The 21,422-nt window shown below is 45.6% G+C and overlaps 2 protein-coding genes across 2 annotated transcripts in view; both read right to left on the minus strand.

The window, feature by feature from the left end:
• Nucleotides 1-10,867, minus strand: part of LOC144470909 (AT-rich interactive domain-containing protein 5B) — a 311,040-nt gene extending 300,173 nt beyond the window's left edge. The window contains exon 1 of the mRNA XM_078182499.1: nucleotides 10,359-10,867. Within this exon, the coding sequence (XP_078038625.1) occupies nucleotides 10,359-10,373 (15 nt within the window). The 5' untranslated portion in view covers nucleotides 10,374-10,867. The remainder of the gene's footprint in view (nucleotides 1-10,358) is intronic.
• Nucleotides 10,868-11,890: 1,023 nt separating this feature from the next.
• Nucleotides 11,891-21,422, minus strand: part of LOC144471541 (uncharacterized) — a 22,709-nt gene continuing 13,177 nt past the window's right edge. Inside the window, exons 4-6 of the mRNA XM_078183676.1 lie at nucleotides 18,750-19,249; nucleotides 18,085-18,266; nucleotides 11,891-17,975 (exon numbers count right to left, since the gene is read on the minus strand). Coding sequence (XP_078039802.1) covers nucleotides 17,764-17,975; nucleotides 18,085-18,266; nucleotides 18,750-19,249 — 894 coding nt within the window. The 3' untranslated portion in view covers nucleotides 11,891-17,763. The remainder of the gene's footprint in view (nucleotides 17,976-18,084; nucleotides 18,267-18,749; nucleotides 19,250-21,422) is intronic.

The following is a 21,422-nucleotide window of genomic DNA, read 5'->3' on the forward strand; positions in this document are numbered from 1 at the left end:
CTATAATTGATAAGGTAACGATGAATCCAAGCCATATTAAACTGTCGAAGAAAAGCTGATTACGAAATAATTAAATTGAGAGTGAAACAGAGATAGAGAGAGATTAAAGAATTGGTGCCGTCGCAAAATAAATTTATTGCTGGTAAATTAGTGGAACGACTCGCGTAGAATTTGATAATACCTTCTGAAAAGGTAACGAGCCGGTCATTTCGGAGTCACTTTAATTACTATGTGCGCAGGGGCCGCAATTACGGGCGCGTGAAACTCGAGCAAAACAAAGGCCCCCCCCGGTTCGTCTGCCGGCCGGTGATTGGAAACAGATTTATGTGTGTCGGTTGTCGCGGCGCGGACTTCTGAAGTTTCGATTTTTCAACGGAAGCCACAACTATATTTAGTTCGACGGGAACCCGAATAGCATTAGCCGCGCGCTATCGGCTCTCCTTGCAGATAGTTTCCACGGTAGTCGCATAATGCGGCTGGATAACGCGCGCGAGCACAATCGAGCAGCGTTTCTGGAAAACGAGAGACGGGCGGCGCGATTGAAAAATTTTTATGTTTCTTATTTGAATTTCAACAAATACGTTGAACGCAAAAATCAATAAAATGGATGGTTTATTTATTGACCAGTTGTTATCTCTTCTGATCGTTATTGTTTTTATCGAATCGACTCGTGTTAGTTACCTGAAATATCTCAAATAGAAAGGACGTAATTTATACCTCTCTTTAATTAATAAAAGTTCTAATTAAATTTCTAATAATGTGTAATAATTAATTATTCCCATAATCAATTTATAATTCTAATATTTCTCTTATACACTGATATGCAATAAATGAAAAAACGTATAGCATAAAAATGACGGTCTTTTTGTCGGGAGAAATCCGCGAGCGAGATCTAAATAACAGAATAAACGCGGTATAAACACTTATTTCCTGTTCGGTGTTTGCTCGAGGTACGTGCAAGTCCCGCGATAAAATGCATCTCGACGATTGCATTACGAGACCGGAGGCCACCACCAGATGGAGAAATCCCCTAACAGCGGCAGCTGAAAATTCCCCGTCGCGTGTTTTTTCGACCGAGCCGCTGTGCATTCACGCGCGCGAGCCGCGCGGCAAAGAGGATTCCAAAAATTTCGATCAAAAGGATTTTAATCTCGGTGATGAACACGTAACGGGAGAACGGCGCCGTAAATGACGATGTTGTTACCGGCAAATTCGAAACAGATCCATGTTTAACCTTCTCAAGGACCAATTATTGTGAAACATCATTCCATTTCTGGCAGCTCGAACGCGGAATTCGGCGGATCTTGTTTTAAATAGCAAATAAGTTTACTTCGAACATGCGAATAATTATCGTTCGATCGCATATTAAATTATTTCTTCGAATTTAAACGCAAAGCATATAGTAAATAATTCTTGTTTCCTTTTGTTCCGCTTATCGGACGATAAATATTAATTTCAATTCATTATTATTGAAAGACTTGCGTCATCCTGCGTGAACTTGCTATTATCGTTCCGGAGCGATTAAATAAATACTAATCGAAATTGTATTTATAAATAAGGAATACATTTTATTATCTTGTAAAATTTATTTAGCAAGTAATTCAAGTGCAAGAAAAGAATTATCGCCGCTGGTTTAAACTTCCATATAACAAACAATTTGATCTCGTTAAGCGAACGTGCTTTGATCACGTAAAACCGTGCACGCTTTGAAATCGATTCGAAAGCAAAAATGAAACGTATACACGCATTTTTCAGCGGGAACGTTCAAAATATTTTCACTTAGAAAATTCTCTCTCGGTGCGCGTAACGTTCTTCAGGAATATTTTTTTCCATCAAGATAAGAGGAAACGCGCAAATAGGAAAATAAAGCCGGGGGAAATAGTGTTTCGAAAAGTAAACAAGAAATAGTTTGTTCTGAGCGATGTACTTTGCGACACGCAAATAGACTTGTACAAACCGAACGCGAGTTTACTTTGCCAACTATTATGATTCCTCTGCGATCGTGGTAGTACCTTCCACAACGCGGCGGGATCCCATTGCCAAGAAATATTTCAAGAGATCATCTCAAGCAACACAACCATCACACAAAATATTTCGTTTCCGCGTATGGGAGGAAAACACAGATTTTCAAGTAATCGATGTTTACGTTATTTAAACCACACGGAGAGTTCGCCGGCTAGACAAAGGAATAGGCCGGTAAACAAAAGCGAGCGCGCGCGCGCGTCTGTTCTAGGAGACGAACAGACGACGAAAGAAAGTTCGAAACGAAGAAGCGAGAGAAATCGTAGGATTCGAAAATAGGCCGGTCGCGAGGGCCTCCGTATGCTCGGATTTCAAATACTTTCGCCGAAATTGAATCGGGGCTCCTGCGGAAGTAGCCTAACCTGCCTCAACTTTTCGCGGATTGCTCGTGGCGGTGACTCGGTGAAACGGGGAAGATCGATACGCTTGTGTGTGCAGAGGCGTGCGCGCGTTCGTTTCGCGCGTGAACGAATGCGTATGACCGTTCGCGCGCGTATAAATTTTAATTATGAATCGCAATTGAATCCCGATGAGTAGGCCGCCGCCCGATGAATTATCGGCTAATTTCGTTCGGCCGCTGAAAGATCGTAAAATTTATCTGGCGGCCGGTTTTTGTGCGCGCGGCGGGTCCGACTCGCGTTCTCGCACACTGTCTGTAACTGCGAAAGTGTGTTTACCGATGCGATCGTTATTCGAATTGCAGTAGATTCGTGGAGAGATGCGCGAATACGAGTCTGTATACGAGAAATGAGAGAGAGAGATAGAGAGAGACCGCGCGAACGTGTCGAGATCGCACACACGACTGTTGCGAGCCGCACACGCGCGCACAATGCGGTTCATTGTCAGCGAAGCACCTGTCCGGCTCGGTTCGTTGAATTTGACTCGAGCTGTAGGTGTGTTTGCGAGCGCACAACAGCTCCCACGAAGACACACGAAACACGATGGAGAGAGAAAGAGGTAGGGAGGGAGAAAGAGAGGGAGAGAGACGTGTAAACACGTCGGGAATGCGACACAATGTAACGAAATATCCTATGCACGGCCGATTACCGACTGAATTAATGAGTGGGGAAACAATACAGCGCGTTCTATAAATCGCCGAGCGATCCCGCGCTAAATAATTCCCGCGATTTCAATCTGAATCGACCTGTTCCCATTTTCGAATGCAATCCGTTCACGTTTTGCCATCAACTAGATTACGTATTTTTATATTCACTTGTGTCAAAACTGAACGCCTCCTGCTACTGCTTATTATTATTTGTTATTATTGTTTGTTACGATTATTATTATTATTATTATTGTGTTGAATTTTCTATTTATGTTAAATAAATTCAATTAAATGATGCAGCGACTCGAAGCCGAATTTGAACGAAGCCAATATCACAATAAACGTTCTCGTTGACCCCGAATAAATATTTTCATTTAATCATAAGGTGGAACACGTTTGCAAATATATATATGAAAATAAACTAACTGGAACATTGTACAATTATCTTTCACGTTTCTATTGTAAAAGTGCAATAGCTGCATTCTTTAATTGTAAAATTTGAAATCTGCACATTAGCATTTATCGTCTACGTTAGCTCTGTAAAACACGTGCACCCCGATCACGTTACGGTTAATACGACCGCATCAAAATAAACTATAAATAAACAAATGGATGAAGATTACGTAACACACGGTTGCTCGCGTGTTTACGTTCGAACGACGCGTACACACGAAAATAATTCAGCTTTGTTCCCTTTTTATTTGGCGGACGGGATAAAGGCGAAATGAAAATACAAAGTTGAAATTAAGAGGAAACGGGAGGCAATAATGTTTGGGCCGATAAGAGAGAACGCGGCCGGAATAAAAATTCTGCGGCGGATATAAACTATGTTTATATTAGCTCATTCGCCGGCGGTGACGTAAACGCCACGGCAGATTATCGCGCGCGTAAAGTTTACGTCACTTTGTAAAATAGCTAAATAGTGTTCTTTACAGTTTTGAAATAACAAGTAGTTTACACGATATTCCAGCGCCGAGGGGCAATCGATATCGACCGGTGCGCGCGTGGCCGCGGCGAGCTCTCGCTCGCCGAATCGGCCCCGGCTCTCTCGCGGAGATGCGAGGAACACAACGGTCGTGTTACCACTTCGTATTTCGTTCGCTTGTTTAATAAATTGCTAAAAATGCGACTCAATTGCATCAGCCTCTCGCGTACGTAACGCGCTTAATTTCAATCTGCTTTGTTTGCAAATGGCTTCGAGCCCCGCTTCGGTTATATTAGGTTAAAACGACTTTGAGCGGAACGCAACAATAATCGCGCGCGCGCGGCTCTCTGTTCCTGTGCGTTCATACATTAAATTATATGTCGTAATCAGTACTTCGCCGGGGTTTGCCGGATTTAATATTTATTTTCAAGGAAATGGAAAGCCGACGGTTTCGCAAGCAGTCATCCTTGGGCTATAAAATACGCCGCGCGGATTTTCACGCGCGAAAACTGCACCGACCGCGCGCGCGGCTTCTTATTTAATTGAAATGGTTGATCATTTCTCGACGCTAGTCAATTTCCTATCAATACATCACGATTGATTTGAAACGATAATATACTTTAACTCCTCGATAATAATTCAGCCATTCTTGTAACACTAATAATATTCATTTCCACCTTGAATCCATCAGAATTATCTTCCCATATTTTTACTCCACCAAGTCGCGTATTAATTAATTAACCATTATCTTTAACGTCACGATTAATATTTATATCTTATGATTAAATAATCAAAGCAAATATACATTATGTATATTTTATTATTATTATTATATATATATGTTACATTATTATATCGGCGATAAGAATATTTATTCTTCTTATCACGCGCAAGGTACAAGCAACATCAAGCTTTGTATTTAATACCGACGCCAAGAAGAAAACATTGTACACGATATGAGAAATAAATATTTCTAGCGTTTCGTAAGCAATCCGTCCTCGTGCCGCATAATTCCCGGCCATTCCGAAGTGTATACGGCGGCGAGCTTCAACTATATATATTATCTTTTTATTCAAACAAATGTAATGAATTATTTATTGACGAAACTGAGCAGTCTGTTTTTTTTTTATCTGGCGCGGTACATTTCCGCGACCGTTCGCGCAGTAATAAACGTGCAGAAGGAGCAGCGCGAGCAGAGCGTTTGCAAAATTGCAAATTGCCGAGATAGAATCGGCAACCAGGCTGGCGGGAGAGGATCGAAGTAACAAGATTAAAAAAAAAAAAGGAAGACCGAGGCGAAAGAACGCGAAGACGCGTCATACACGACGCATCGCGTCCCGGTTTTCGCCGAACAGTTCTCCAGCCAAGTGCAACACTGTGCAAACACGCAGCCTAGCCTCGAAACGAATTATAATTACAAATCGAGTGCGGAGAGCTCTGTTTCCCGGGCGCGAGAAACATTACATTGCCATGAATTTTTATACCGTTTTGATAGACCGGCGACGCGTCCACGGGAAACAACGATGTTTAATGAGAGATTATTAACGACGATTAATGAGCAGGAGGAACAACAGTCCGGTGAATCTCGGGATTATTATCGTTCCGTGGACACTTTACTGTTAGACCGGACTTTGTTATCAGCTGTTTTATTCGCGGCCGATTCTTCCAAAAATAATCGTTGCGAACCATGGTTTGGCAAAATGTAATCGGTGTCAAAATCAACGTAACTTGTTGTAATTAATTTATGATAATTGCGCTCGCCAACGATTCACCAGTGCAACTCGTTGATTGTTGTAACTAATTCATAATACGTTGACAGAATAGCTAATAACATAATAACTAGCGAATATAATCGTTATATTATATGGAAATATAATCGTTATATTATATGAAAATATAATCGAAATATTAAATGGAAATATAAACGAAATATTAAATGGAAATATAAACGAAATATTCTTCGAGTAAAACGTTAATCGAAGAATTTAGACCATATATTCTTTCAATAAAATATTATTCGAAGAATTAATTAAAACTATTACTGGAATAAAATTATCTTTCAACATTGCCCAATTCCGCGCAAGAGTAATTCAGAATAAAAATTCATCGTAACTGTTTTCAAGCTGTCGAGCCTATATCGCAACAGTTTTGCTGGCAGAAACACGCCGAGAAATGAAGAAAGAAAAAGAAGGGAACGAGCGAGCGAACAAGGGAGAGAGAGAGAGAGAATCAAGAACAACGTCGAGCGAAATATTATATTACATAAATCCCCGGGTAAAAATGATTGCCGTGAGAAGCGTTTTTGTTTTTGTCGCCGGCTCGCACGCATGCAGGCGCGCAAACACGAGTCCCGCGTAGCACGATCGCGCTCATAGTGCACGAAGGTAACCGAGTTATCGGCGACGTGAATTACAGGTTCGCTCGGCTAAATTCCAAGTTTAATCTCTTCAAAGACGTCGCCGTGCGCGCCGGTTTTTATAACATTGAAATCCTTAAATGTAAATATTGCGCGACGCGTGTGCGGATCTCGACTTGGGAACTCGTGCGAAGCAATTCAGCGCGGCAAATGCAAAAATAGATCTTATTTTGTCCTAACGGTTTTTCGAATAACCGCGACGCGCACTGCGTGAGGCGACCGTATTTTGAAATTGAGAAACTTCACGCGAACAACGCGTTCCTTTGATTCTCGGTACACGCGTGCACTAACACGGTTGCAAGTGCGCGCGCGCGCGCAACGAGAGCTTTTTGATGGGAAACGAGACGGGAGAGCCCCGTGGAAATTACAGCCAAGGTAATATAAATGTTTTGTTATTTTTTACGAGCCACTTGAATCGCGCGCTCGGGAAAGGAACAAGAAAAGGCTCGCGCGCGCGCGCACGCACGCCGGTAGGCGAACGCGTACACGTGTGCGCGCATACTTCTGTACGTGCGAGCTCGCAAGGCCGCGGCATTATTTTAATCGCTGTCCACGTATTATTTAATCCGATGCGAGGAATTAATAAATAGTGAGCGAGCAACAATTGTTTGCAACGCTCGTTTCTGCACGGATAAATTTATGGAACCTCGGGAACGATTCTCGGATTCGCTTTAATTAAATTATTTTGGTTGCGCGTCCGCCCATGAATTAATACGATCCGACCGTGTCGTTGCTCGAATTGCGTGAACAATTAGAAAATATCGCGGACGTCGACGTTTTATTTAATCCACGTGGAAATCACAACCATTGTCTGATCGCTCTATTCAGAAATTGTTTCGTCTACGTTCAATCGTTTCGAGTTATATAATATACAACCTCGACGTTTTACAGCATTTATTCGCGTTTCTGCGGACGAAATTAAAAATTCCGCGAGTTCGCCGGTAGTTTTTGCTAGAAATCTGTAAAATATATGACGTAAACGAAAATACCTTCGCAAGCATAAATCGGTTTTTCCCGCGAGCGAATATTAAATTAATCAGTGTTTCCATGTGTCGATGAAAATGCAAATTTTCGCGAGGGTCTGCTTATCGATTTCTACGTAATCTTGGCGCACGACGAATTCCGTTGCGTATTATAGAATGAAAAATATGGTCAGGAAAGAGCCAGTTTAACAAAGTTTTCATTTAATTCGAGATCGAACCGAATCGTTCGTTCGGTCGCGAAACAAATTTTCCTGGGATTCCCGTGAAAAATCCATGCGTTCGCAGATGATCGCGGAAAGGCGGAGGGGTGGGGAGAAAAAAGGCCGATCGCCGTGCGAGCGTATTCAATGTTGCATAATAGAATTTTCACCGTGCCTCACTTATCATACTCCAAATAGCTTCGCCTCGTATAAATATATAATTTTATTACGTCATGAAACGGTCTCTGTGCGCGCTCGGGCGCACAGGTCGCGAAAAGGGGGATGGGAATTTTCGTTGGCGCACTGATTATTATTGCATCTGCCTCTAGCATTTCTTGTAGTTTATATTTCCTGTTTCGACTACGAGGACCTGAACACACGCGCGCGCACACGAGACGACGGAACGAGGGACGTAAGAAAAGAAAGTTAGATAAAGATAAAGAGAGGGGGGTTAGAGAAAGAAAGAGAAGAAAAACGAAGAAGAAATTTCTAAGAACGTTAAATAGCTCGTTGGAAAAGCGCACTTTATTCGAAAAGCCAGAGAGAGAATATTTTAAGTCACCGTTCCTGCCTGCTGCTGCTGCTGCTGCCGTTGATGGTGGTGGTGGTGGTGGTGGTAGTGCATGGTAGTGGTGGTGGTAGTAGCGGAGGTGGAGGTACTGACGGGCAAAGAGTGGGGTGGCAGCAGCGGCGAGGGTGGGAGGGCACAAAGGCGACGAAAAACTGCACGAGTTTGTTGTTTCCTCGTTACGAGAAAAAGACAATAGAGAGCGCTCCGCATATTATGTACTCCGACGAGTTACGATAACAAAAATGACGCTCGTCGCTCTCCTCGGGCTCTGATACAATAATTACCAACCGTGACTCGCGACCCCGCATTATCGATTTAATTCTCAAATGTATACTTTCAATTCGTCCACCGAAAGACCGACGGAGAAAGAGGGAAACACCGAGAGAGAGAGAGAGAGAGAGAGAGAGAAAGAGAGAGAGCAGGAGAGCGCGCAGAGGTCGAGGGGGGGGGTGGATGTAGAACGGCGAGTGGTGGGGATGCAGCGAAATAATATTATTAAATGCACTCGGATAGTCCAATTATTGTTCCATGTTCGAGCTCCGAATAAATAATTCCGGTTGAATGCGGCGGCGACCCAAAGGGGCAACGAATAAAATGAAAGAGAAATAAAATCGATAACAAAAAACCGTTGTGAAATATTTTTCAAACCGAGCCATGTCTGTTCTTTCTCCGCTGCTAAATATTTTACCATCGAACACAGTTTAATGTATTTATATTTTCCACGTACGCGCACATTTTTTTTTCCTTTTGCGGAAGAGACAAAGAAATAGAGGAAGAGAGAAAGAGAGAGAGAGAGCGAAGAATTGACGCAAACCCGCGATCTGAAAATTTCCTTTCAACTAGACGATGCTCCATTTATCCGTCCGCCGTGTGTACCATAATATTTCATCCTAATAATAACGGAAGCACTTATCGATTCGAACTCTTGTGGACGCGTGCACGGAACACACAGTGCTGTTGTGTGTTATTCCCTTCGATTCTCCTTTACCGCATTCCATTTAGACCACAATAACACGCTTTCGAGGGCGGGAGGGAGAGAGAGAAGCGCCGGAGCGAAAGAGAAAGAGAAAAGAAAGAGGAAAGGCGCCGAACGAGCGAGCGAGAGAGCTAGGGAAAGAGAGAGAGAGGGGGGGGGGGGGGGGGGGGGGAGAAGGAAATAGAATCGAATATCATTGAAAAAATGGAACGGGCGAATGACTTGGTGGCAGGGGTAGGGAGATGGCGGAGGAAAAAAAATGTAATTTCTCATTAAATCGTCGTTAGGACAATGCGAGTCGAGGTGGCTGTGTTAAATCGGGTTAAGGCACATCTATAAATACCTCACTAACTGAGAATGAGAGAACACGAGGAGAGGGAGGAGAAGAGCCAGCGAGCAAGAGCGAGAGAGGCCGGGGTTCCGCGTCGAAAGGGGATGGAGAGACGAGCCGGAGAGGGAGAGAGAAGGAGGCACAAAGTGTACAGAAGCACGAGAAAGAGAGAAAGAACAAATATACGAGGGGGAGGGGGAGCGAGGTGGGAGCTCAGCGAGCGAGATATGTAAACGGGAGAAAGAGTAAGCAAGCGTGCTAGTCGGTAAAACAGACGAAGAGAGAGTCGACCCGGTGGTGGGGGTAACCGTGGCGTGGTGGTGGGATTCGGGAGGGCAAGGGTGAGGGGGGGAGAAGAAACGTGCGAGAGAAAGATAGATAAAAGCAGAGTCACAAAGTTGACAGAGAGACATGAAAATGAAACAGAGGAAACGCTGGGACGAGGGGGTTGGCGACGTCGGCGGCGGTGGTAGTAGTAATCAGTCCGTCTAATAGTGTGGGCACATCGAGGAGAGAGAGATATATACACACAATTGCATTCGTTGCCAGATGTCTAACTACACGATCGCCCTCCCCTCCACTGAGCGTACCCCTACCCCTACCCCCACTCATCAGCACGCTGTCACTTCTGCATTACGGACGAGTAGCGAGGAGAACACGAGTCGAGGTAAATTCGTATAGCAGGAACGAGCGAAGGGGGATGAAAAAGCGGCGCGTAACGCCTTATCTTAGGAACCCGGCACGCACCGTACGAACGAAACAGCCCTTCGACGAAACACCACGATTATTATTTACCACCGTGGACCGCCGCGACCGAAGCGCGACGAGGCCGCCGAAAAAAATTCGGGAAAAACACCGAAAATTCGCTGGATTAAAATGTAACGCTCACCTCTATCTTTTCCATTTCTTTGCTGCACGGCTGTCACTCACTATTCCCACAGTCATCTAGGATCCTTTGGCACACACACACTGACGGCACATAGCGCGGATAGAACACGGTCTACACACGAGAGCGCGGTGTGCGTGTATCGAAACGATATAGGTTTGACGCGCGCGGACCAGCGACTCACGGTGCGGCGCACGCCGCTGTCCCATCAAGACTACTTTGTATTTACTCTAATTATGTGACGTCACGGATACACTGCTCGCCCCACCACTAGCCGCCGGAGGCGGCCGACCGTTGACGAGCAAGCTCGACGGAGCCCGAGCCCGAACGGGCAACGCGCATGGCGCGGCGATCCAGTCACCTGTCGTCTCTCTTCGTTCTCGTTGAGCCCTCGGCGAAGCAACACCGCGAACGGCTCGCGCTTTTCTTCATCCCGATATTATTTTCCCTTCGGATCGCCACCCTCGACGACCGACCACCGACTCGCTCTGTCCGGACACCGTTGTCGGACTAACCGTCGGGCTCCCGTCGGGTCGGACCGCGTCGCGTTTACAGTTTTCGGCGCCCTCGACGCTGTGCCCCCGTCGCCGTGCCGTCGCTCACTACCCCTACTGAGTTTTGCGCGAGCCGCGAGTGGTGACAGTGCACCTCGGGATCCGATCCGATCCGATCCGATTAATTTCCGATTGCGAGTCGCGAACGCGCATCGAACACGTCGGGATTGTGACACGGTACGTTTGTGGCCACCGGCGGGCTCGTGGATCCTGGACAAGACGGCATTGTTCGGATACAACAATGCTTTTGTGGTTGATTCGGTGGTGTGCCTGGGTCCCGTTATGCGGACGCGTTTGCGACACATTCGTGCGCACCCCTGCGCGTTCCGCGAACCGTTTCCATATTTGCGATCTACGCCGTCGGATGTGAACTGTTGCGACTCTACAGTGGATATCTGTGACAATTGCGAATCATGTAGACGATCTTTCTTACCGAATTGTTCCGGCAATGCGCATCTACTGTACTCTGGCTGCGTTTAATAAATTTTACACGGCCCTTTAACGCTTTGACTGCTGCCGCAATGCGTTCGCGTACGAACGACGAAATTGTTTTGCACGGAAAATGAACGTTTACGCTGACCTGTACAATCTTCTTGATTCAATTGGAATCCGCGGAACGTGGGAAAGCGGTGGAAGTAACATCGACATCGTGCAGCTCGACTTTGCAACTTTTATTCGATTCGTGTCAAAGCGTTAAAGCCCCGGGGTTGAAAATAATCTACGTTCTTTAGTAATCCGGAGCTGACAGGAGTTTGATTATGGTTGAAATATGTTTGTTGGTAAAAGAAAACCGAGTGCATAGATTTAAGGCAAGTGCAAGTGCATCCACCGACGCGTGTGAGGATTTTCCAGAGGAAAGGACTAAATGCAATGGATTCGTGGGAACGAAATGTTTCATGGTTTGTAAGGAGATGCCGCGATTCTGTGCTGGATGATGGACCGTGTTTAGAAGTGAGAGAGACCAATAAACGACACCGTCGTTAAGAAATCGTATTGGTTTGTTTCATTTATTACCCAAAGCTCTCTTCCAGTTTCCAGTATTTTTCACAAAACTAACGCCACCCAACGTCTATATTTGTTCTCTTGCAACGTGTGTTTTTTTATAGTTTCCTCCGTTTTCGAACGTACAAATCATACGAATCGACGCCTACTCGCGGGCGCCCTCCGAACGCTGTGTTTTCCGCGCGTGTTAATCTATATCTCTCCGTTATCGTCTCGTTTCAATTAACCGTACCACTTCGCCACGCTTCCGCAATAAATTCATCTGTCACTCTCGCTCCCATTCTCATGTTCTTCATCTCGCTCTCCTTCGGTTTATATTTTGTAACTTTCATTCGTCGTAGGACTGAGATTTAAGTGTTTTTTTTTTTGTATCTCCGAAGGAAGAGTTGTCTTCTCATCGTTTCTGCTTTACCTTTCTTTTTTTTTTTGTTGCGGTTAAAGGCAACGTGCACGAGGAAATAGGAAGGATACATTTATGTATATGTATGTATATGTATATATGTATATATATATAATATGTATATATGTATATCATATACGTATTTACAATAAGCGTTAGAAGAAACGTGTGGTTGTTTTTAAGTGTCAAACAGACGGATCGTAGGCCTATATCTCGCGAGACATTGACTCACACAGCGCTAGGATTAGCGATCTAGAATGCGGGTTGGTATAAATTTAATTGTAATTATTTCGTTGCTGTTTTGTTGTTCTCGCCGTCCATAAATTATTTCTCTCCTTTACGCTAAATTTTTTGTTTCGCTCACCCCGTCGCTTTTGCTCCCGATTGGACACTTTTTATTTTTTCTCTACGAGTTCTTTCCGTTAAGAATATTCGTAACAAGAGGAAAGAGAAAACGTTTTTTTTTTCTTCTTAAGAGGTAGGAAGGAGTACGGGAGAGTGGGGCTCGGTAAGCGTGGAACGAATGAAAGACGCGAACAGCCGTCGATTTATCGTTTTTTGTTTTGTAGGTTAGAAGAAAACGATTTTAACGCTCGAGAAAATCAAGGTGCCCGAAGCGAACTCATACACGTAGCGTATTGTGCGAGATTAAACTTGAAACTGGGCCCTCGTAGAATCGATGCAGAAACGTGTTCGGAGAAAGATGGGGGAGGTGTGGCGCGAAGCGATAAACAGCGACGGAGACGCGGCTTTGGTATATTCGCTTCTGCGTTTTTCGTTTCTCCCGTAAATATTGCGCGCGATAAGAAAATATTCTAAATATTCGAAATCGATCGGTTCCGCGATTCTATCCCCGACGGCGCTTCCCAAGAACAGTCTCTGCATCGGGGATCGTACGAGTCCCGAGACGAACAGTCGAGAAATTGAGAGTGAAAGCGAAGCCGCGAGTAATTCCAAATCGACTATTAAAACCTGTGTAAACGGAGGGAGATGTGGGTGGACGCTTGGAGTAGGGAGGGAGGGGGAGGGGGGGAGGCCGTCGCGAGGAACCATTTTGTGCGAATTATCCGTTTACATTGTTGCGCGTGATCGTCGCGTAATCGAACGAATCGACGTCCTCGCGGACCTTCTATTATCGAAAGGGCGATATTAAGGTAAACGCTACCTTTTTCTTTTAGATCGGCTCTCGTTTCCACGCCAAAACGAACGCGGTTGGGACGAGTGGGTGCCGTCGGACGTCTTCCAGATCTTTGACTCGATTAAAACGACCAGCGACGATGTTTTCACCGCGGCGGAAACCAGGACACCGTGGTTTCCCACCGACAACAATACTACGCGCCCGAAATCATCTGTTAATTGCACTCGGGGACCACTAATTGACAGAGGACGATCGCGGAACAGACCCGAACGACAACTCGCGCGCGCCAAATCGCGAAACGTGTCGCGCGGCGCCACTAAACGTCATTGTGCCGCCATCTAATTTCGGACGCGGGTACTAAGACGAATTTTTCTCGCGCCCTTCGGGTAACCGAATCCGCGTCGCGTTCGCAGGGAAGGAAGGTCGCGATACGAAATTTTTAACGACGCCTGGTCAAATCGTATCGCGCGCGTTCGCTAATCGCGGAAATGTTTATTCACATTATACCCTTTTTAATCGGCGACTTTTATGCGGACAACAACCGTGATGAAACAGCAATCGAGACAAGCTAGCAATTAAGTAACGATTAAGATGTTATTAAACACAAATGAATTCCTTTTCCTAGTCGTTTTAACAAACTGAATAGAACGCGATGGTATTTCGAAATTCTCCCAATGTTTTAATAATTTTTGTTTCGCCCACTGAATTTTCCTGTAAATAAATATCACGTCGGCTAATTTAAGCGAAACGCTTAGATACCAATTTACTCGTAAACCGTCGTTAAAATTCTCGTTCCCGATTCGTTCAACCTGAAAATAGGACAGAGACAGAATTCGTGCTCCTCGCAACGGCCACCGTATAGAGATTCAATTCGAACTTATGCATCGCGCAAGTGAATTGCGCGAATTTTACCGCGGATCCTGGCTCGGCTAAGGTTGCAATTATTGTGACGGCCAAACATGGCGTTCGACGGGGACATTGCACAACTTGGTTTGCTCGTTCACCGACGCTTAACAATTTCTATTCGTTTACCCTAAACCGTTGCAAGTTTCGCATCGCGCGAATCGGAACGCGATTTGGGCTCGCCGATCGTGATCGCGCGTCCCTAAATCGAAACCCGGACAGACCGAGCTTCCCGTTTGCGCGCGGTATTTTCAAATTTTTACACACGTACGATTCTGTAACTAATAATAATAATAATAATATCAATCGTCTGGATCTTTCCTATTAATATTATTATCCCCTGGCTCGCACGCTGGACCGAACACCGCGACGGTACACGCCTATAAAGATTGTAACGACGCCGACTTTCTCAACTGCCGGCGATTCGGCGAAGCTTCCCCACCGTTACATCGGTACTCTTCCATATGAAATTCGGTTTTTCAATTGAAAAATCCTGCACGAATTGCAATACGCGCGTGTCGATAATTCGGACTCCAAGGGCCCTTTTCAATCGTCGTGTCACATCGATCGAAAGAATTTTTTCAAGTAAAAGTACCTACTGTGAAACAACTTGTTTGAAACGGTTAGCATAAATAATACGATAAAAGCTAGATTATAGAGCATGTGAAAGTCGATGTAAAAATTCTGCCCGTATTCTTGAACATTGTCCATTATAAATTCTCTCGCATATGTACCGTTATGTAACAATCTGCTGTAAAAATAAATGTTTATTCTAACGATGTTCGATAAATAGGTACACGCTCTCGCACTACGCTATTTTATATTCGTATTACGTTTTTAGTCGTATCAAATGAATATTTCAAAAATTCGTTACGTTACGTAGAAACGTCAGTATGTATCAAACAGCAGTAGAAATATTTAACGCTAAACAACGCTCTTGTCGGTTCCGATGGAATCGACGATGATCTTATTATATTACTTTAAAAAGCGTTCCACAATAGGTAGTTTTACGTAACAGGCGTCGAAGTTCCCGAATCACCGGCAAAGATACGAAACGGAAATAGAAGAAACGCTGGCCGTTTTTTTTTATTTTTCGACCGGTCTACAACCGGTCTACGCGATGCCCCTGTAATACACGCCCTGGAACGGAGAGGAGGCACGCGCGACATAGAATCCTACAGGTTTTCGTCGTGTTCCATTTACACCGATTAGGAATCATCACGGACAAGTAAAAGCCTGGAATTCGGGATTCCCTACGGTCGCGGGAAGCACCGAGGAAAGCCCGCGCGCGGTAGAGCCGCGAGTTTCCTCATCGGTCATGCGAAATCGTGATCGAAGGATATACCGTACGCGCGTTTAAAGCTGCGAGGCGGCCGGGGGGTGGTGGGGGTGTGGCCGGCTCGCGTCCGCTTGAAAATTGAATCACGGTCGAGCGCCATGGGCACAGCAATTTTTACTTCTACTTACATATTAAGGAAAGCGTGTCGAGGTCGCACGAGGCTTCGGAATTATTTTGTTCGAAACGCTACTTTATACAAGGGAATTCAATCACAGATCGATTCACCGTGCGGAATATCTCTTCGAGCGAACCGCGGCGTCCTATCACACACACTCGCGCGCTCTGTCTCTCTCTCTCTCTCTCTCGTTCTCTCCCGCTCTTTCTCTCGGCTCGCGTTCTCTCGGCTCGTGACACGATCCAGATCGGATACGTACGACAAATTTAATTCAAAGTCTATCTTTTCGTCGAATTCTCTGGTCGCTAAGAAACACTAAACCGTACGATCGACTATTATTATTATTCCCTTGCTTTACATTTGTGCGCGAGACCGGGCGAAACGCCGCGCGCCACGTTTCACGGGGTGTGTGTGTGTGTGTGTAACCCGCGCCTCGTTCGCGACGATCGTGGCACGATCGTGATAAATACAACGCTAAACATCTGAAACAATGAACCCACCAAATACAACAGGAAGATACCGGACGAGGTACTGGATAGACTTTGAAAACCATCTAACCTTGGCAACCCAAAGGATACATCTACCTGATTCCTGAGACCCTTCGCGACATTCTCCGAAACAGACTGATATGAGGAACCCGTACGCGGTAAACCCGTACGCATCAATCGTACGCGAACTGAAGCCTCGCACGAACGCGGTGCCGTTTAATGTCGTTTAAGTTCCTTAAAATAATTCTCTTTTTTTCCATTTTTGTTTTGTTTCTTTACTTCACACACCGCTTTTTTCTGCAGCGTCGCGTCGCCCGTGCCGCTCGGGGACCAGTTTTCCTCCGCGCTGTCTGCCGGCTGAAACGACGTCTACGGCGTACGGATTACGCGAAACAAGGTAACCGGAAAGGATGGTCCTCGGACCCGTTTCTCACGTGAACGATCGTGGCGTAATTCCGTTCCGGCAACGTTACAGCAAACGCGTCGCTTTTTTCTCGCGTTTCTTTTTTCTCTTTGCGTTCAATTGAATTTATTTGTTGCGTAAACTAGGGCGGCCCTTTGTTACAGAAGATGTAATAACAGCGGGTACACGCGCGCGGAAGCGTAATAACGGTAATAAGTATAATAACGACGTTGATAACAGTAACAGTAATGGCAGTGAGACGAGAATTAAGGATAGTTGCGTGAAATGCCGATGGCAGAGCGTTCGAACGAAGTGAAAGAATTACAGAAAGAAGTCGGAGAGGAATCGGTTTAACCTTCGGAGTGACGGAGACCGCTGTTTTATGGTAACGTATAGGGTTAAACAGTTGCGACGACCGTATACAACAACGAGCAAAAGTATCTGCACACCTTTTTGAAAGGCGATGGAACGCCTTTTGCTCCTTATTGTGACGCGTTCGCGCGAGAAAAAGATAACGCTGTTTGCTGTAACGTTGCATCGCGAGGTAGATATCTTGGTTCGAAACGGGTCTTAGCGACTACAAGACCATCCTCCGCTTGCTACACCCTTGCCTCGTCGGACGATCCGACCCCGTCGATTCGGCCGACAGCAGAACGATGCTACTCGGGGCCCTCTCGCTCCCTGAGAGACCGACGCCTCCCTAGGACACACCATCGATCCCGACCACGAGGAGATTACGCGCCGTTCTTGTTTACTTTCAACTGTTCCCGATCGAGCCGATCTCGTTTACAAAAGCTACCGGTAATCGTCTAAAACGAGGGGACACCGAAACAATCCTGTGCCCCGTCGTCGCCGTGAATCGAGAAACGATGCTCGTCAAGGTTTTTTTTTTGTTTGGTTCTGATTGTTCGCCGTTGCTACGTTCAGCTATTTCGCTAGCGGGGTCCGATCGATGGATAGATTATCGCGCCGTGGCCGAGAGAGAGCACCGTCACCGACAGCCCGTGTCGGCTCCGGGAGGGAGAGCGGCCCGAGACCGAGCCACGCGACTCAGACCGTGGACCATTTATCGAATAATCGAACGTGTAATTTCATTATTCCGCGTCGGCAGCCTCCATTCCTCCGACGTCCTGATCTCCTCCTCGTCCGCCGGCTCGTCCTCGCTCGGCGCCGCGTCCTCCTCCTCCTCCGGTTCATCGGCGATCGCGTCGGCGTCGTCTTCCGCCGGCAGGCACCCATCGGAACGGACTCGTGGATGGAGCGGATCTCCTCGTTGTTCTGGAAAGCGTTCACCACCTTCTATTTGTAATTGATCCACAACAACTCTGCGCCTAAGCACCATATGTCCGTAATGTCCATGTAACACCACTGTGCAACTCGATCTAACCTTCCTTAGGCACCTCGGCTTCCGGTTCTTCCTGCCACGACGTTGGGGTGAACGTCATCCGAACCATCTGGTACAGCTTCTTGAAGCCCAGCTTCTTGTACAGGCTCTGGCTGGCCTCGTTCTCCGGGCGTATCACCACGAAAGGCTTATAACCCCTGTCGGCCACCCATTTCGTCAGGTACCTGCGAGTAGTTCGTCACCGTTCAATTTGGGAAACGCTCGCGGACTCGGCCATCGAGACACCAACACACTCGATCCTCCATTCAGCAGTCAAGCACTCTCATTCCGTCAGTGTTCCAATGTAACGCATGCTTCTAGTCACCCGTTGCTCGTGATTCCCGTTTGATTCGCTTTCCTTTGTTCGGTGTAAACGGACCAGATGTCATTTTTAATGTTACCACGGATAGCGTTGAACATCGTTACGCAATACAATGAACCAATGGTAGCGCGACAGCAGTAGCAACGATAACGATAAGCAGCATAAAAAGTGCGAGAGAGAATGGGAACAAAGCTAGAGGTTACGAACGAATACGAAACGATGTGTAATTATAGTAAATGTAAAGAGAACGGGAACTAAACGTGCCAGTTTTTTGATAACGTTGCACGGGGTTGGCTATCGAATCGAATTAACGTCAGCTAAAGCGAAGGATCATATGGTGACTTACCTTACTAATCTCGTTCCGTAACCTTTCCTCCGGTACTGCGGCATGGTCTGCATGGAGAACATGGCACCGTAGTAAGACTGCACCATCCACGCGGCCAGGTCGCCCTTGACGAACACCCCGCACCCCGTCATCGACTTGATCAGCAGCCGAAATATTTGCTGACACTCCATATCGTTGGCCGGGTACAGATTGTGGATGAATTCCGCGTGCTCGGCCCTGAGCGGCATCACCTCGACGTCGGGGTCCTCCTCGTCCTCGGACCGGGCGTTGTACGGCTGCTGCGGGTCTGGACAGATGAACAAATCGCCGACTACGCGCTCGATGGTCCCGGTGTCCTCGTACAAACGCGACAGCTCCTCGGCGATGTCGTTATGAACGAAATTTATGTAAAGCGGCTTCGACCAGTCGATCAGCACGTCCTCCTTCCACACCAGCTGGAGCAGGTCCAGTTGGCCTTTGGGACAAAAAACGCCCAGGCTCTCGTTGAACGATCCGTGGGGCTGGAAGATAGTTCGGATAGACGGGTTAGACGGAGAAGTAGAGAGCACCGTCGATTATTTCAGCCGTTTATTTTGAAAGTGGCCCAACTCGATTTATCTTCGAATCGAGATATTTAAGGGTGTTCAATTTATAGCTCCTATTAAAATAGTGTTTACTTTTTATTTCTATCGACTTGTAAAATTTGAATACGTTAATAGGTAAATAATGAATTGAATTAATTTGATTTGTCTGTAGAGTTATTTTAGATAAAAAGAATATTCACAGTATAGTAATAAACTATTAAAATAGTGGCAACTATTTAACACGTTGAATGCCACGGGGGTCACCGGTGACCGGCACTGAACTTGGCAGTGACGCCGTGGGGGCCACCGGTGACCGGCGCGCTCAGATTGATGAAAATATATATATAATTTAAACAAATGACAATGCTTATAATTTTTTTATTATTATCGTCGTTGATGTAGTGGTGTGACCCCCGTCGCAATTAACATGCCAAACATGGTTATACACTCTAACTTACCTACTGCAGATAATATTTGGACATTATATGTATCGCATAATAGAAAAAATTCATCGTGGCGCCACGGACAATTCCTGTAAAATGGGCGTGGCATTCAACGTGTTAAGTGAATAATTCTGATCAAGAACGGAGTTAGGCCACTTTCAAAATAAACGGCCCATTTATCGGTTTGCGCGATCGACGTACTCCTCGAGGGGTTGCGACGCCTCTCTGCCGTGCCCTCGAGCGTCGAATACAAGTCGGGAGTCCGTACGGACAACTAAACAAGCGATTGAATTTAAACGAAGAAACGTTGCGCGTCTTATTCGATAAATACCAGTTTAATTATGCGCGAAAATGAAAAAAAAGAAAAGAGAAGCGCATGGGTAACTGGTTCGACGACGCGCGACGCTTGTCGCATCGCGTCATAACTTCCCGCGGCGTCGGCGATAAATCCCGCGGGAAATGTCAAGGTTCGCGACGCCTTTTGATTTATAAAATGCCGCGGAAAGGACACGCGAGCAGCCGTCGAATCAACAAATTGCTGGCGCGGTAATTAACTAAAGAGCACGGGGGTGGAATCAACCAGCGTCCGGATCAAGAGGGCGAGAGCGGCGAGGACGGGGGCCCACTAGCTACGTCCGGCCAGGCTTTCGTCGTCGCGAAACAAAAGATTGGCCGAGAGCCAGCCGGAGGATGTGGGCCAACTTTTCCGCACCCTCGCCGATATACGCGAAGATGGACTCGCGGTGTGCACGCGAGCTCCTTGATTCTCGCGGATTCGATTATTCTTTGTATCGGAGATATTACAGGTCGCTTTCGAATACGTTCGATTCTACTCGATCGAACTCTGACTTGTTCGTTACCGATGCGCGAAGTAGGAACAACTTATTTTAACCCTTTGCACTCGAACGGTGACCACTGAAATTATTCTATTATGTTCGAAAATAATTTTTATAATAATATAGTTGAGATTGAAAAAATTGTTGAGTAGTGAAATTGTTGCTATAAATCGCAAGAATCAATTTCGTATCCATAAAAGTGCACTTTATTGCATAGAATAGAAATACTACAGATCAGGAAAATGATTGGCAGCTATATTTATCGAATTTTGCACGAAATATTCGTCACGAGTCTGACTCGTTATTATAGCGCAAGGGGTTAACCCTTTGCACTCGAATGGTGACCACTGAAATTATTCTATTGTGTTCGAAAATAATTTTTATAATAATAAAGTTGAGATTGACAAAAATTGTTGAGTAGTGAAATTGTTGCTATAAATCGCAAGAATCAATTTCGTATCCATAAAAGTGCACTTTATCGCATAGAATAGAAATACTACAGATCAGGAAAATTATATCACATTTACAATTAAAATGGCTTCGATTGCAAAGGGTTAACCCCTTGCGCTATAATAACGAGTCAGACTCGTGACGAATATTTCGTGCAAAATTCGATAAATATAGCTGCCAATTATTTCCATTAAATCGAAACAAAATTGGAATCTCTTGTCATCTTTAGGAATGAAAGTGAACGAAGACAATCACTAGAATCATCTCATGACATCAAGGAAATAATTAAGGACGAAACAGTCGTAATTAACCTAGCCATGAAAGACGTAACAGTGCAAAGAGTTAACCCTTAAATGCATAGAGTCCCAAAAATGAATCAAT

The sequence above is a fragment of the Augochlora pura genome, chromosome 6 (genome assembly GCF_028453695.1).
Source record: "Augochlora pura isolate Apur16 chromosome 6, APUR_v2.2.1, whole genome shotgun sequence".
In the NCBI taxonomy this organism is placed as follows: Eukaryota; Metazoa; Arthropoda; class Insecta; order Hymenoptera; family Halictidae; genus Augochlora; species Augochlora pura.